The sequence below is a fragment of the Ceratotherium simum genome, chromosome 20 (assembly GCF_057802395.1).
Source record: "Ceratotherium simum simum isolate JZ-2026a chromosome 20, ASM5780239v1, whole genome shotgun sequence".
NCBI classification, from domain to species: Eukaryota; Metazoa; Chordata; class Mammalia; order Perissodactyla; family Rhinocerotidae; genus Ceratotherium; species Ceratotherium simum.
In genome coordinates, this window is record NC_141919.1 from 52,061,952 (window position 1) to 52,079,738 (window position 17,787).

A 17,787-nucleotide genomic window follows, 5' to 3' on the forward strand; every position below is an offset into this window, starting at 1 on the left:
CCAGGCCCCTTCCCTCCCCCACCCCAGCATCGCGCGTCTTTAGTGCTTTCAGTGCCCAAAGGTGGGCTGCCGGGCGGCTTACCTGTCAAGGTGGCCCCTCTCGGCGCCGAAGACAGAATGCAGATCACGCCCTCGTCTCTAGACGAGCCAAGGTCAATAAACCCCGGATCGTGCTTCCAGGTTTCGTTCTTGCTCTGTAATTGCTTTCTGTCAACTCAGGTATCGGGGAGAGTTTTAGAACCTGCAGTGAGAATGCACTTGGTTATTCTGAAGAATCTTAAAGCTGTTCAGCTGGGGCAATTTTTCCTTTTGTCCATTTTATCTTAGAAAGTCAGTTTTGGGGGACTATTCTACTTCAGTTGAACAGTTTTGATCATTTTTTGGTCTTCCAGTTAACCAGGCTAATTTCTGGGGACGCAATTGTGCATGATATTGATCTTGCCCTTGAGTTACCTACAGTGGGAGGAGTCAGATGCGTTAGCAATACAGTACAGTGGGAGGAAGGGCTGTGAGAGGATAGTGCCCTGCGGAGGGATTCCTGAGGAAGCGATTTCTTTCACTGCTGTGTTGGGACAAGCCAAGGGGGTCATGAACGGTGGAATAGCAGTTTGCCAGAAGACCAGTCATTTAATTTTGACGTGCAGTTATTGAGCCCCTGTAATCTGTTACTCAGAATTGCAAATCGAGTTAAGTCCTGATTGCTGTCTTTAAGCTGCTCTTAGTGTAGTGAGGAAGATACTGGCGATTAAAAAGGCTATATTAATTTTAAAGGCTTGGTGAGAGCAAAGGACTATAATACCCGCAAGGGGCATATGATCAGTTATGTTTGGGGAGATTAGAACACCTGAGAGGGGAGAATCTGAGGGTCAAGTTACGGTTTTGCCAGATGAAACGAGTTTCAAGGCATTCCTTACTAGGCAATGGAATTTGACATTAGTGAGGGTTCTTAGGCAAACTTCTCTGTGCCTTAACTTTCTCGTGTGTAAAATAGGAAAAATAATATCAACTTTGTATGGCTGCTGTGAAGATTAGATGAGAACGTTAATATAAATCGCCCATTAAGTATCTAGCTCGTAGAGGGTGCTCTGGAGTGTGATGAGTTATTTCATTTGTTATTTGTTTATTATTTCCAGACAGAGACAAGAGCATGGTCAAAGGCATGGAATGTGAACATGTGTGGTGTTTTGGGGAAATGGCATAAGGCGAGTATGGCTGTAGTGTGGCATGACAGGCAGAATATTGAGAAATTCAGCTGGAAAGTAGATGGGCACTGCAGTGATTAGAGCCGTGAATGCCACCGTCTTTTGGGTAAGCTTAGTCTCGCTGGGGTTTCACTTAGGTTAGGTGTACCAGCAGTACATTAGATACAAAGGGATTGCAAGTACAGCTAGTAATATGCACCGTAGTCTCTGTTTTTTTGTCTTTATGACTTGAATGCAAATTGAAAGTAAATTTTCTTAAAATGTCTGGGAAGTCCTTAAATTAGGATCCATATGGATCAAAGGGAAGAAATGAGAGCATACAAAACAATTTAATAAATTCAGATGTTTTCAGTTACCTGAACTGTAAAAATCAGCTATCAGGAAATTATGGTTTCTTAAGAAAATTGACCCAGCGTCCTTTGAGGATCAGCAAGAATAACAACTTAGAGTTGGCTAATATATATGCTTTGCTTTGCCTTCCTGGTGAACCAGCAATAAGCAGTGCAAAGAAAAACATGAGATCAGGGATACTGCAGGTGAAGGCATCTTCTTGATGTCTTGGCTTCTCGTAGAGTGGAGTCCAAAATTTGGTGCTCTGAGCAGCCTGCAGGGAATATGAGAACTCTCTTGGGTCAGAGGAGCCCCAGACTGCTGTCTGCCCTGTCGGCCCCTTTAGGCTGGTGGAGGGGGGCGAGTGCACAATACATCAGCCCTCAGCTGCTGTCTGGGTTCCACATTTGTAATTGGTTGTGAGGCACAGTTTGTGGTGTGCCATTCTTAGTGGTTGTTTTCTTGCATTGTTGTCCAGCCTACTCAGAGTTTTAGAGCAGCAGTCTTGGTCATGGTTTACAAAGGTTTCTCCTGGTCTCCTGCAGTGGCCTCCTTTATACGTCAACGGGTCTCCAGTTATTCTCCTTCCCAGTTTATTCTTCACACCGGTGCTGGGGTTACCTTTTTTTTAAGGCCAAGCATCACTTCTCTGCTCAGTTAAAATCTTCTAGTGGCTGCCTGTTGCCTGCCCATCCTCACAGCTGGCAGCCTTCACAGTCCATGCATCTCCCTTCAGCTGTACCTAAGCTTTGCCTTTTCCTGCTCTTTTATGTGTCTGTGCTTCTGCACGGATCTCCTGGAATGAATGACCTCTCTGTCCCTCTTACCAGCCTTCTCCCGGTCTGGCAAGCTTCTACTCATAATTGTGACCCATTTCAAAGATCATCTTTGTGAACCATGTCAGAACAACTTCTGGCAGAAATAGAGCAAACAAGCAAATGGGTAATGCGAGGCATCCTTGATACCTTTACCTTCCTCATCGTTCACGACTCGGTTATCCTCCAGCCTTCCCCCAGTGGCCTTGAAATCTTCCTGCTTTTCTCCATGCTCTTCTTTACCAGCACCGCTCTTGTCCAGGGCAGCGCAATCTCTCAAGTGGACTGTTGCAGACGTCTGCCAGCTGGTCTGCCTACATCTGCTTGCTTTGCTGTTTTAACAGGTTGATTCCTTTCATATGTTTTTCTGATGTTTTAAGAAATGTATTTTTGTATATTTTATGGCATGTGAGTTACAGCTCGATAAAGATATATATTGAGATAGATGTATAGTTTTTAAAATCTTTATTGCGATATAATTCACATACCATAAATTTCAAAATGTACAATTGTTTTTAGTATATTTACAGAGTAGTGTGACCATTAGCACAATCCAGTTTCAGAACATTTTCATCAATCCAAAAAGAAACCCTGTTCTCTTTAGCGGTGACCCCCTGTTCTCATATTCCACCTTCCTCCCAGATAAGACCCGTTTATCAACTTTCTGTCTTAATAGATTTGTCTGCTCTGGACGTTTCATATTAAAAAATCATATAATATATGGTCTTTTGTGGCTTCTTTCACTTAGCATTATGTTTTCAAGGTTCATCCATGTTGTAGCATGTATCAGTACTTCATTTCTTCTTCTTTTTTTTTTTTTGGTGAGGAAGATTAGCCCTGAGCTAATATCTGTTGCCAATCCTCCTCTTTTTGCTGAGGAAGATTGGCCCTGGGCCAACATCCATGCCCATCTTCCTCTACTTTATATGTGGGATGCCGCCACAGCATGGCTTGATAAGTGGTGCGTAGGTCTGTGCCGAGGATGCAAACCTGCGAACCCCGGGCCGCCAAAGTGGAGGGCAAGAACTTAACCACTACGCCACCAGGCCGGCGCCTGGTACTTCATTTCTTTTTGTGGCTGAATAATATTCCATTGTATGGATAGACCACAGTTTGTTTATTCATCATCGATGTACACTTGGGTCATTTCCACTTTTTGGATATTGTGAACAATGCTGCTTAGAACATTCATGTATAAATTTTTGCAGACCCCTGTTGTCATTTCCACTTAGAAGTGGAATTGCAGGGTTGCTGGGTCATATTAACATTTTGGGGAACTACCAAATGTGTCCAGAGTGGCTACAGCACTTTACATTCCCACCAGCAACATATGAGGGCTCCCGTTTCTTCACATCCTGACCAATACTTGTTATTGTTTGTGTTTTTGATTGTAGCCTTCCTGGTGCATGTGAAGTGATATCATTGTGGGTTTGATGTGGGTTTCCCTAATGATTAGTGATGTTAAGTATCTTTTCCTGTGCATATTGGCCATGTGTATATCTTCTTTAGAGAAATGTTTTCTCAAATCCTTCACCCTTATTTTAATTTGGTTGTTTGTCTTTTTATTTAATTGTAAGAATTCTTTATATATTCTGTATATAAGTCCTTTATCAGATACATGACTTGCAAATATTTTCTCCTATTCTGTGGATTGTCTTTTCACTTTATGAATGGTGTATTTTGAAGTACCTAGGTTTTTAATTTTGGTGTATTCCAATTTGTTTGTTTCTTTTGTTGCTCTGCTTCTGGATCATATCTAAGAAACTGTTGCCTACCCCAAGCTCACAGAGATTTATACCTGTTTTCTTCTAAGAGTTTTATGGTTTTAGCTCTTATATTTGTGTCTATGATCCATTTTGAGTTAGTTTTTATATATGATTTGAGGTAAGAAGTTAACTTCCTTCTTTTACATGTGGATATTCAGTGTCCCAGCACTATTTGTTGGAAAGACTATTCTTTCACCACTGAATTGTGTTGGCACTATTGTTGAAAATTAATTGACCGTAAACATAAGAGTTTATTTCTGGACTTCTGTTCTATTCTGTTTGTCTACATGTCTATCTTTATGCCAGTACCATATTGTTTGAGTACTGTAGCTTTGTAGTAAAATTTTATTTGGGTGGCATGAGTCCTCCAGCTTCTGTTCTTTTTTAAGAGTGTTTTGTCCATTCTGGACTCTTGCATTACCACATGAATTTTAGAATCAGCTTGTGAATTTCTGCAAGAAAGTCAACTGAGATTTTTATAGGGATTACATTGAATAGGTAGATCAATTTGGGGAATATTGCCATCTTAACAATGTTAAGTTTTCCAAACTATAAACATGGAATATTTTTCCATTCAACAATGTTTTGTAGTTTTCAGTGTACAAGTCTTGCACTTCTGTTAAGTTTATTCCTATTGTCTTGACATGAGTACAGCCATGTTTGGCCGCTCCATTGACCTACAGCCACCAGCACAAAAAAGAAATACAAAGCTGCTTTCTGTGTGGTGGGAACTGGCCTTTTCCCGGGAACTGGCCTTTCTCCCACAGAGAGAGTTGCAAGTTGTAACATTTCAAGGCTCTTGGAGCGTCCTGGCCCGGAATGGACTGGCCATCTGTGCCGGGCTAAGACGATAACCAAAGAGAACAATGCACGTGCGCAACTACTGGGCTGGGTCGTTAGCCAGGGGGCTCAGTGCACGTATGCCACTGATAACCATTTTGTGCATGGAAACACTAAATGCTTGCTCTGCAAACTCTGTAATTGCTTACTCTGAAAGTTACTGATGGTATAAAAACTGCTGGAAACTGAGACCCGGGGAGAGTTCCACCTGTGGAAGGGACACCTTGCCCAGGACGTGTGATCCTTGCCCAGCCGCGTCGATTGACAGGGCTCTCCCGGCAGTGGGGCGTGGATGTTGTGAGTAACTGATTTGATGTGAAGTAATTGATTTGATATGAAGTAATTGATTTGATGTGTTCTCTTTTCGGTCAACCTGGTGTTTCTCTTTCCGGTTGATTTGTGTCATTTCTCTTCAGCTGATGTGGGTGTTTTCCCTTTCCAGTCGGGCTGATGTTTTTTTTCCCTCTTAATATTTGACCTATTTGGATCTGTTTGCAGACTGTTGCCTTTACTATCCTCTATATAATAAAATATACCTTCGGTCCATTTGTTTGGAGTGGAAAGTGTCTTTTACGTCTCCGATCGAATCCCCGAACCTCTTATAACACCTATATCATTCTTTTTGGATGCTATAGTAAATGGAATTATTTTCTTAATTTCATTTTCAGATTGTTCATTGCTCATGTATAGTAATACAATTGTTTTTGTATATTGATCTTGTATCACGCAACTTTGCTGAACTTGCTTATTCTTATAGTTTTTTAGTGGATTTCTTAATATTATCTATGTATAAGATCGTGTCGTCTGCAAATAGGGATGATTTTACTTCTTCTTTTCCAATCTGGATGCCTTTTATTTCTTTCTCTTGCCTAATCTCCCAGGTTGGAGCCTCCATTACACTATTGCATAAAAGTATCAAAAGCAGGCATCCTTGTCTTGTTCCTGATCTTGGAGGGGGAAGCATTCAGTCTTTTACTATTAAGTATGATGTTAGCTATGGGTTTTTTTTTGTATGTAGATACCCTTTATCAGGTTGGAGAGGCTTCCATCTATTCATAGTTTAAGTGTTTTTATCATGTTGAATTTTTTCAGATGCTTTTTCTGCATCTGTTGAGGTGATCAAATGATCTACCTTGTTTAGTCTGTTGATGTGGTGGATTACATTAACTGATTTTCAAATATTGAACCAGTCTTGCATACCTGGAATAAAGCCCACATGGTTGTGGTGTATAGTTCTTTTATACATTGCTGCGTTTGATTTGCTAATATTTTGTTGAAGATTTTTGCATCTATGTTGATGAGAGATAGTGGTGTTTAGTTTTTTGTTCTTGTGGTGTCTTTGTCTGGTTTTGGTATGTGGGTAATGCTGGCTTCATAGAAAGAGCTAGAAAGCGCTCCCTCTGCTTCTATTGTCTAGAAGAGATTGTAGAGAAATTATATCATTTTTTCTTTGAATGTTTTGATAGAATTCACCTGTGAAACCATCTGCATCTGATGCTTTCTGTTTTGGAAGCTTATTAATTATTGATTCAATTTTTTTAATAGGTGTAGGCCTAATCAGTTGATCTATTTCTTGTGTGAGTTCTGGTAGATTGTGTCTTTCAAGGAAGTGGTCCATTTCATCTAAGTTATCAAATTTGTGGGCATAGAGTTGTTTATAATACTCCTTTATTATGCTTGTGATATCACTGGGATTCAGTAGTGATGACCTTCTTTCATTTCTGATATTAGTAATTTGTTTTCTCTCTCTTTTTTTCATGGTTACTCTAGCTAGAGGCTAGGCTATAATTTGATACTGTATTGTCAGGCACATAGACATTATGGAGAAATGACCCTTTTAGCATTATGAAATGCCCCTTTTTTATCCCTGAGACTATTTCTTGTTCTGAAATATGCTTTCTCTGAAATTGTTATAGCTACTCCAGGTTTTCTTTTATTAAACGTTAGCATGGTTTTCTTTCTCCATCTCTTCACTTTTAGTCAGTCTGTGTCTTTATATTTAAAGTGGATTTCTCATACACAACATGTGGTTGGGTCTTGTTTTTTTATCCACTTTGACAGTCTCTGTCTTTTAATTAGTATATTTAGACCATTTATACTTAAAGTGATTATTGAAATAGTTGGATTATTATGTACCATATTTGTAAGTGTTTTCTATTCATTGCCCTTGTTCTTTGTTTATTTTTATATTCCGCTCTTTTTCTGCCTAATTTCTTCCCTCTCTTAATACATCAATTATAATTCTTAAAAAATTTTATTTTCTTATTTTATTTTTATATTTTTGCTGAGGAAGATTTGCTTTGAGCTAACATCTGTTGTCAATCTTTCTCTTTTTGCTTGAGGAAGATTCACCCTGAGAGAACAGCTGTACCAATCTTCCTCTATTTTGTATGTGGGTTGCTGTGTCAGCATGGCTGCCAATGAGTGGTGTAGGTCCACACCTGGGAACTGAACTCGGGCCGCTGAAGCAGAGCACGCTGAACTTAACCACTAGGCCACGGGGCTGGACCCCGAAAATTGTATTTTTTTTCTTTTTTTTTTTTTAATTTTTTGTTTATTGCAGTAACATTGGTTTATAACATTGTAAAAATTTCAGGCGTACATCATTATACTTCTATTTCTGCATAGATTACATCATGTTCACCACCAAAATACTAGTTACAACCCATCACCACACACATGTACCGAATTATCCCTTTCACCCTCCTCCCTCCCCACTTCCCCTCTGGTAACCACCAATCCAATCTCTGTCCCTATGTGTTTGTTTATTGTTGTTATTATCTACTACTTAATGAAGGAAATCATACGGTATTTGTCCTTCTCCCTCTGACTTATTTCACTTTACATTATACCCTCAATGTCCATCCATGTTGTCACAAATGGCTGGATTTCATCGTTATCTTATGGCTGAGTAGTATTCCATTGTGTATATATACCACAGCTTCTTTATCCATTCGTCCCTTGATGGGCACTTAGTTGCTTCCAAGTCTTGGCTATTGTGAATAAGGCTGCAATGAACACAGGGGTGCATGTACCTTTACAAATTGGTGTTTTCAAGTTCTTTGGATAAATACCCAGCAGTGGAATAGCTGGATCATATGGTAGTTGTATCCTTGATTTTTTTGAGGAATCTCCATACTGTTTTCCATAGTGGCTGCACCAGTTTGCACTCCCACCAGCAGTGTATGAGCGTTCCCTTCTCTCCACATCCTCTCCAACACTTGTTGTTTCCTGTCTTGTTAATTATAGCCATTCTGACGGGCGTGAGGTGCTATCTCATTGTAGTTTTGATTTGCATTTCCCTGATAGTTAGTGATTTTGAACATCTTTTCATGTGTCTGTTGGCCATCTGTATATCTTCTTTGGAGAAATGTCTGTTCAGGTCTTTTGCCCATTTTTTAATTGGGTTGGTAGTTTTTTTGTTGTTGAGATGCATGAGTTCTTTATATATTTTGGAGATCAATCCCTTATCAGATATATGGTTTGCAAATATCTTCTCCCAATTGTTAGGTTGTCTTTTCGTTTTGTTGATTCCTTTGCTGTGCAGAAGCTTTTTAGTTTGATGTAGTCCCATTTGTTTATTTTTTCTATTGTTTCTCTTGCCCGGTCAGACGTGATGTTTGAAAAGATGTTGCTAAGACCGATGTCGAAAAGCGTACTGCCTATGTTTTCTCCTAGAAGTTTCACAGTTTCAGGTCTTACATTCAAGTCTTTAATCCATTTGGAGTTAATTTTTGTGTATGGTGTAAGGTAAGGGTCTACTTTCATTTTTTTGCATGTGGCTATCCAGTTTTCCCAACACCATTTGTTGAAGAGACTTTCTTTTCCCCATTGTATGTTCTTGGCTCCTTTGTCAAAGATTAGCTGTCCATAGATGTGTGGGTTTATTTCTGGGCTTTCGATTCTATTCCATTGATCTGTGTGTCTGTTTTTGTGCCAGTACCATTCTGTTTTGGTTACTATAGCTTTGTAGTATATTTTGAAATTAGGGAGTGTGATACCTCCAGCTTTGTTCTTTTTTCTCGGGATTCCTTTAGCTATTTGGGGTCTTTTGTTGTTCCCTATAAATTTTAGGATTCTTTGTTCTATTTCTGTGAAAAAATGTTGTTGGAACTTTGATAGGGATTGCATTGAATCTATAGATGGCTTTAGGAAGTATGGACATCTTAACTATGTTAATTCTTCCAATCCAAGAGCACGGAATATCTTTCCATTTCTTTGTGTCTTCTTCAATTTCTTTCAGAAATGTTTTATACTTTTCGGTGTACAGATCTTTCACCTCTTTGGTTAAGTTTATTCCTAGGTATTTTATTCTTTTTGTTGCAATTGTAAATGGGATGGTATTCTTAATTTCTCTTTCTGCTACTTCGTTGTTAGTGTACAGAAATGCAACTGATTTTTGTATGTTGATTTTGTATCCTGCAACTTTACCATATTTGTTTATTAATTCTAAAAGTTTTCTGGTGGATTCTTTAGGGTTTTCTATATATAAAATCATGTCATCTGCAAATAGTGACAGTTTCACTTCTTCCTTTCCAATTTGGATCCCTTTTATTTCTTTTTCTTGCCTGATTGCTCTGGCTAGGACTTCCAGTACTATGTTAAATAGGAGCGGTGAGAGTGGGCATCCTTGTCTGGTTCCTGTTCTTAGAGGGATAGCTTTCAGTTTTTCACCATTGAGGAGGATGTTAGCTGTGGGTTTGTCATATATGGTCTTTATTATGTTGAGGTACTTTCCGTCTATACCCATTTTATTCAGAGTTTTTATCATAAATGGATGCTGGATCTTGTCAAATGCTTTCTCTGCATCTATTGAGATGATCATGTGATTTTTATTCTTCATTTTATTAATGTGGTGTATTATGTTGATTGATTTGCGAATGTTAAACCATCCCTGCATACCTGGAATAAATCCCACTTGATCATGGTGTATAATCTTTTCAATGTATTGTTGTATGTGATTTGCTAGTATTTTGTTGAGGATTTTTGCATTGATGTTCATCAGTGATATTGGCCTGTAATTTTCTTTTTTTTGTGTTGTCCTTGTCTGGTTTTGGTATCAGGGTAATGTCGGCTTCGTAGAATGAGTTAGGGAGCTTCCCCCCCTCCTCAATTTTTTGGAAGAGTTTGAGAAGGATAGGTATTAAGTCTTCTTATTTATTTTTATTTATTATATATTTATTATGTATTTTTATTGGTTGCCCTGGTGTTTGCAATATATATTTACACTAATCCAAGTCCACTTTCAAATAACACTATGCCACTTCATGATAGTAAAAGTATAAATGAGTATTCCTATTTCTTCCCTCCCCTCCCTTATAATGTTGCTGTCATTCATTTCCCTTTTCCATAAGTTACACTCACCCAAGATGTTGTTGCTATTATTATTTTGAACAAATTCTTATTTAGGTCAATCAAGAATTACAAGTGAAAAAGAATTTTGAAATTTATTTAGTAGGTCTGTTGTTAGCAGTGGTTGGGTGTAGTAATTGTGAATATAATTTGTTATTATTGTAGGATGGAGCAAATGAAAAAATATGTTGTTGTTCTTGGGAACCAGCCTTTTCATTATGGTAGAAGAGGAAAAGTACAGATACGGGTTGGGGAAGGTGAGGGAGAATCCTGTTACGTTGGATTTGAATTGGAGTTACGGGACGAATTTATGATTTCCAGTAAATCTAAAAACCATAAGTGTATTGTGATGTATATATATACATTTCCTCGCTGTGTCTGTGGAAACAGTCTAAAAGCAATGATATCAGAGTAGCAGTGAACATATCTAATGACCAGATCTTGGTCTCTAAATACTATTTCTCCACTAAAAGAAGCCAGGGTTCTTTGGAGAAATGGCTGATTTCAGGTCTGGAGCAGGGAAAGTGAAAGGTGAGCCTGGAATATCTTGGTGGGTCAAAGAGCAGGGCAGTGCTCAGATACTGAAAGGAACATGTCAGAAGGACATAGGCTTACAAGGGCACCCAATGGCCATATATAGGATAATTTGAACATTAAAAATGATGGTACTGGATTATAGCGCCTTGAATAAAGAATCTGAAACCATAGTGATACTCAAAATAGTGGGGTAGGGAGAACATGTTTTTATAGAAGAATGGTAGCAATGATAGAAAATCACCATTCTGGAACCACCAATGTAATAATAAAGGAATTATCATGGCAGCGTGAGATATGGACCCTTTATCTTTTTTCAAGTGGTTATCCAGTTATCCCAACCCCATTTATTCATTTTTACCCCACTGATCTGACATGCCATTTTTATCATAAACTCAGTTTCCTTCTGGACTTTGTGTTCTCTTTTAGGATCTCTGTACATGTTGCACTTCTGCGTTATTTTATGAGTAAAACTCTGTGTTGTCTTTTCATATATAGTTGGGCTAGGCATTCCCTCCTTCACCTTTGCTCTTCTTTTTTCTTTGTTTTCTTGGCTCTTCCTACGTGGTTATTTTTCTACACAAATTTTGGAATTTTCATGTCTAGTTTTGGAAAAAGGTTTTCGTATTTTTGTTGGGTTTGTGTTGGTTTTATAAATCAGGGAAATATTTATGATACTGTTTTTTCCTATCTAAAAACATGATATGCGTTTCAGTTTTTTCAATTCTGCTTTTTTTAAGGAGAGTTTTAAAAGTGCCTGTCAGTAGGATTTACACATATACGTTAAGTGTACCCCAGGTCATCCTGCCTGACTCCTTCTGGTTATTCATAAAAATGGGGTTTTTTCTCTCACCGTAGCTTGTAAGTGGTTGTCTTCTTTCTTTCTTTTCTTTTTTTTACGTGAAGGCTATTGTTTCTGGGTATGTTCATTTCATATCTTTTAAAGAATGCTCTTTTTTTATGCTAGTTTTTATTTGATTCTTTTGGGTTTTTTAGGTTTATAATCATCATTTGTTAATGAATTTCCAAGTTGTTTCTAAGATTTGGCTGTTATAAAAATTGCTGCAGTCCTTGTGCATATGTCCTTGTGTTCATGTGAAGGAGTTCTGGATCATTTCAGAATATTTTTAGTGTAGGTTTTTACTACTGTTGTAGCATTGTAAGGACTCTGAATTATAGGTGTGGTTTATCAAAAGTGTTCTTTCTGTCAGTGGTTTTCAGTACTTTGTGCCTTCAGTACTTTGTGTGATTTGTTAGTAATAATAGTTAAAATTTAATGAAATTTCTAAAGTAAAAATATTGTATATGCTCATGGTAAAATTGAAAAAAAAAAAAAAAAGCAGTGTTGAAGGGTGCCACCCCTTGACTTTCAGGCCCTTTCATCAAAAGTAAAGACTTTAAACATCTCTTGAGTCCTTGCTGTGAGTGATAATTTTATTCACTGTCTTTCTTATTTGTGTTACCTATATAATTATTTTGGTAGACAGTTTCTGGACTCCTTTTGATGTAAGATAAGAAGATGCTTGCTGTACTATTTCTTTCATCTTCTACCTTCCAATTTCTGGCACTAGATTGATTTTATAAATATGTTGCAAATACCACATTCTTTAAAAATATGCTTATCTTGAAAAGGAAGGTAAACACGAAAATAAGGATGAAGCTGTTGGAGTGACCCTCAAGGAGGTGGTGGATTCCCTGAGTCCCAAGTTAACTAGTGGTGTGTGTGGGAGCCTGGACCCTGAATACCTCACTAACTCAAGTGCTTGTGCTTTGTTTCTTAACTAGGAATTGTGGTGCTTGGAATAAACAGAGCTTATGCCAAAAATTCATTCAGTAAAAATCTTGTAAAAATGGTGAGTGTAAAGATTAAACTCTTTGCTTCTACTATTAAGATACAATGTTGACATCAATCTGAAAATGATTTTTCCCATTTTTCCTCCTTACTCTCCCTATTTCTGTTTAGCTCTCAAAAGCTGTGGATGCTTTAAAATCTGATAAGAAAGTGCGGACCATAATAGTCAGGAGTGAAGTCCCAGGGATATTCTGTGCTGGTATGTAAATCAATTTTATTATGAAATTAAGCGGCAGTCTAATTTTTCCTTAGCAGTAGCCTGTTTTCCATTATAAAGTGTTTTGTGGTTTGAATTTTATTACCAACAATTCCTCTTTGTCTCTTTTTTACTGTTTTATAAGAAAAGAAATGCTTTGTCAGTTTAGAGACTTTTGCAACATGTGGATTGTTTTGGAAGTTGAAAAAATAATTTGAACCATTAGAATATTTCTTTGTAATACATGAGTAATATTTATGAAAGTGCAGCTGGGAAGGAAAAATTGGGTTTCCTACCCACAACAGTATGCTTTGTGTTTATTAGTTGCTCAAAAAATTGTGTAATGGACTAGGAGTAGCTGCCCCCGTACAAAGTGTTAAGTATAGACATTTGCTTTGAAGGTTGGTGTTTGTAGTAGTGCCCACTTAAGTGTGTGTCCACAGATTGTATTTTTAAATTGGTATCTACAGTGGTGTAAGATGTATGTTTTTTTCTGTTTGTATTGTATTACCAAAATACAGTACTAAACTGTGAGATTGAATGAGTCTGTTTCAACTAGTAAAAAACGTAGATGATTAAAAAATGCTGATAACATGCAGAGTCATTGTAATATTTACTAATAAGCAAATGAAGGTAGAAATTGACTGAAGCATAAACAAATTTTTTTTCAGTAAAAATATGAATGGGATAATCCCCTTGAGGTAATGAAACATTTGAGGGAACGACATACAGTATTTTATTCATTAAACAAGTATTTATTGAGCATTCTGAGTAAATGCAGAACAATGCTGGAGAGCTGGGGGAGTATTTGTAGACAGAATGTTTTTAGAGGTGTCTTAGTCATGGCCAGTATTTCTTCAGTTTCATTCTTAAGGGTGCTCAGTTTTTCAAGCTTCGTACTCTGGCTTCCACCTTGAAATATTGCAGAATTTGACGATATTTAGGAACATTCAGTGTAAAGGAGTTATATTTTGGCTTTTGATGTAAGGTAGCATACCGAAAAGGATTAGTTTCACTCCATTTGGTAATCAGAGAGTAGGGTGACTGTCCTAGCTGCCTGGGTAATGACGTTCTGCGGTCCAGGCTTCTGCTTTTCCGTGAGTAATGCTGTCTGCCTGTAGGGTTGTTGGAGGCTTCCATGTGACAGGATATGTAAAGCACAGTGCAGTGTTTATAAATGATAGCTGCTAATAGTTTTATAAGGGCTTTATGTGTATTTTAATTTTTTTTCTTAAACAGTATGAAAAACTTATATTGAGAGAATTAGGATTCTCGTATCTGTGACTTGAGGACCAGGTGAAGATGTGTCCAGGTGACTTGAGTCTAACGCCATGTCTGGTGGCTGTGAGGTCACTGCACTCTGGTCCTCTGAGGGCCGCTGAGGGGCTTATTGGGAAGACGTGGAGCAGTTTGGGGGCCTTTAAGGAAGGCCCAATTGTACGAATCTTTGAGGAGTGATAGTGATATTGTGAAGGCAGAATAACACTTCAGAAATAAATGTTAATGATCATACCAGCGTTACTGTCTTTCTGTTATTAATAGGTTTTGTAATTATAACACTATAATTACTGGTAGAGTTCTTTTTATTTTACCTTTTCCTTTGCTGCCCATTCATTTGGCATCTCCACATTATTAATATTCTTTGAAAAAGGCTTTGATGCTTTAGTGCAGGTTACAGCTAACTTTTATAGGTTGCCTTTTTGGGTACTTACTAAATAATATACCAAATACTTTTTACCAAATTAACAAGTTAGTCTTGAATACTTTTTTCCAGCGGTTAGTTGAATCTGTCTTCTTTGCTCGGTGTGCTTTTAAACTTCTACATGATCAGGATAATCTTCTCCTGTATTTTTAGCTCGTAATATTTGTTATTGTATTTTGTCAAAAAAATCAATGTTTGGATTATAGAAAATTGGGGCAAATCATTTATTTTAGTAACTCAGTGTGTATAATGGAACCATTCTTTCAAATTTCTCTGAAAGGTTTTCTTTTCTTATATGTATTTGAAACAGGCAGTTTAGTAGGCCTGTCTTTATTAATATGTACACATTAAGTCCAGATAAATAAAATCTCTTTATGTAGTTAAAAAGAATATTTAAACTTATCATAGCCTATTTTAGTATAAAAATCTTAATTTTAATCAGGCCTCAGTTATTGTTGAAGAATACACAGTCTTTCAGATAATTAGAGCTTTAATTTCTATTCTGAACTAATATTCAAAAACAAAATCCTCAAAAACAGTGTACTCGTTTATTGATTATTCTCTTAACCCCTCCACGCCCCCTAAAGTTACTAATTTTCCCCCTTTGCTTTCTGCTCCCACAAAGGTTTCTCTTCTCCATACATCTATATTCCAGTGGCACCTTGTTTGTTTCCCAAAACCTTAAAGCTTATGAAATGGTCTTACCTCAAATTTCTTGAGAATGGGAACTTCTCTTTTTCTTCTTTGAAAATCATCTTTTGTGTTATCAGAACAGCACATAATGGGGACTCAGCATATATTTGCTGAAATTAATCAGCCTTTAAACTATGCTGTGATTCACTGGTGTTTTTCTCAGGGACTGCTGGGATGTGTTAAACTGTTTCTCTGAATCCGTCTCAGACCACCCTCCTATTCACTGATAGTATCTCTGGCTCCTGACTTTGGTTTATTTTTTCTGTGTCCTTTTTCTAATATGCTAGAAAAACATATAATTAAGCACTATTAAAGTGATCCCTGCAGGCACTGGAGGTTGGAGTGAGTGATTTCTGACTTCTATGTAAATCTGTTATTTAGAATCAATAACTATATTTCACTTATATTTAAATTTTTTAAATCAAATTTTAGTTTAAAAAACAATAGGTAGTAGGTCAAAATGTGTGAAATGTATAGAAAATGTATGAAAAAGTATACAAAGAGAGAAGTCCTGCTCTCACCCTGCTATGTCTCCTCCACTTTTACCCTAATAAAAATAGCAATGTTTATTATTTTCTTTTTTATCCTTCTAGTATTTCATTATACAGATATGTACAAATACACATAAATATTCAAATATACAAATGCACTCAGTAGAATGGTAAGGAACTATTTAAAGTGATAAGATGAAGATGCATTATAGTGTGGAAAACACGTTGTAAGAGAGAGCTGTACACGTTATAAGAGAGAGCTGTATATAAAATATTATGCCCATTAATAGCTGTGTAAACTGTGTCTGCAAATAAGATCGTGGATTAGGCGTGACATTGTGACATTTTCTTCGTCTTCAGACTTTCTGTAATAATAATTGTGTTATAGTAATAAATTGTATTAAGCAGATACATACAAAGTAAATAATTTAGAAAAAATTACCAAGTGTTAGTAAATTTTTTGGTTTTGGTGACTAAAATTGTGACATTAACTGAGTTTCTGAATTATTGTTACAGCATTTGAGAGGAAAAGTTTTAGAACAAAAAGACCTTATAGAACAATCCAGGTGCTTTCATTTTACAGAATCCCTGTGAGGTCAGGGGCCAGGTTGCAGTAGCTGGAACTACTTCTCTTGACTCCCAGGGCGGGGTTTTCTTTACTGTACCCGTGATTTCTGATCTTTCCGAATAGGAGGCCTCCTTTTTAAGTTCTTAAAATTACATGCACTCATACATCATAGTGGCCCTACGTTGATTGAGAAGATGTGTAATGTCAAAATGCCGCTTGGATTTAGTAATGTATTTAAATGAATTTTCTGTTATTAATGACAATGATATCTAGATAGAGAAAAAGAATCTATCACAGTTATAAATGGCTGTAGACAGTGTTTCCTATACGTGTGTGTTTTCAGATACCTTGCCACATCCTAGGTGTGACTCCAGGTTGGGAAGCCCTGTTGTGTACTCTTTCTTATAGGTTAGAGCACCCGCTTCTGGGTTCATGGCTTGCCTACACTTCTCTTAGAATACTGAGACACATCACTTTGATATTCAAAGGTCATCGTAAAGCACTGGCTAGAGAGGTTGTATAAGAGATTGGCCTGAATATGTGCCGGCTCTCCTGCATATTCTAGAAATTATTTATTATTCATTTAAAAAGTTAATCTTGTTTTTTACACACACAGAAACACACATACACGAAAGAAAACTAAAGTAATTCTGCTATTTCAAAATGTTCAGTTAGTCAAAATTTTAATATATTGCCTTCGATGAAATTATGAAAAAGTCCTTTTGGCGAGGGTACTGCATTGGATAAATGTGTAACTCTAGTCATTTGTTTATTTTTGTTCTTCTAGTGTTCTAATACTAAGGAGCAAAGTACATATGTGTTGTTTTTACCATAAAATATTTGAAAAGAAATTTTATGAGAAATTACTGAGACTGAGGATTTTTTTCCTTTGAAATTCCTGGAATAGATTATAAACAGTTCTTGGTAATTGATTCCTGTATGTAGAACTCTAAATTGAGTGTTTCACTGAATTATACTAGAGTGGGTTTTTTAAAAAAGTAAAGATAGTTTTGCTTCTGCTTTTGAATTCCACTAAATTGTGTTCTGACTAAAAACTTCTCCCTAAAATTGTCAACATGCTTTATTGAATGTTGTGTGTATTGTTCAAATGGATATAGATGTCATGACATGGTTAGATACGTGGGGGCCTCTGATGAAGTTATCTCTTCACTATTGTTTCAGAATCTCAGGTTAAGTTATATTTCTGTCAGTGACTGTTAGTCCCTTAGAGAGTTTGATAGGTAAAGTGCAAGGATAGATACTCACAAATTTATATTAGCTAAGCATAGGGTTCTTTTGTTGTATATCATTTTTTGAAATTACAAAAAATTTGCTTTATTGAGGTATGAATTACAATAAAATGTACCAATTTTAAGTATGTAATTGATGAGTTTTGACAGATGTTGAAACCATGATCACAGTTGTGATATAGAACATGTTCATCAC

The 17,787-nt window shown here is 36.9% G+C and overlaps 1 protein-coding gene and 1 long non-coding RNA gene across 7 annotated transcripts in view; one reads left to right on the top strand and one right to left on the bottom strand.

Annotated features, from left to right (window-relative positions):
* Window positions 1-381, bottom strand: part of LOC147914464 (uncharacterized) — a 52,685-nt gene extending 52,304 nt beyond the window's left edge. The window contains exon 1 of the long non-coding RNA XR_015555479.1: window positions 83-381. This is a non-coding gene — a long non-coding RNA (uncharacterized LOC147914464). The remainder of the gene's footprint in view (window positions 1-82) is intronic.
* AUH (AU RNA binding methylglutaconyl-CoA hydratase) overlaps window positions 1-17,787 on the top strand; it is a 164,573-nt gene that overhangs the window by 361 nt on the left and 146,425 nt on the right. For 5 of the 6 annotated variants that reach the window (XR_015555478.1, XM_004428318.2, XM_087444768.1 and 2 more), the window contains exons 2-3: window positions 12,625-12,692; window positions 12,803-12,890. The exons of the other annotated variant lie outside the window; for it this stretch is intronic. Coding sequence is in view for 4 of the 5 variants with exons in the window: in XM_004428318.2 (XP_004428375.2) it covers window positions 12,625-12,692; window positions 12,803-12,890 (156 nt within the window). In the remaining variant the exon portion in view is untranslated. The remainder of the gene's footprint in view (window positions 1-12,624; window positions 12,693-12,802; window positions 12,891-17,787) is intronic. 6 annotated transcript variants of the gene reach the window in all.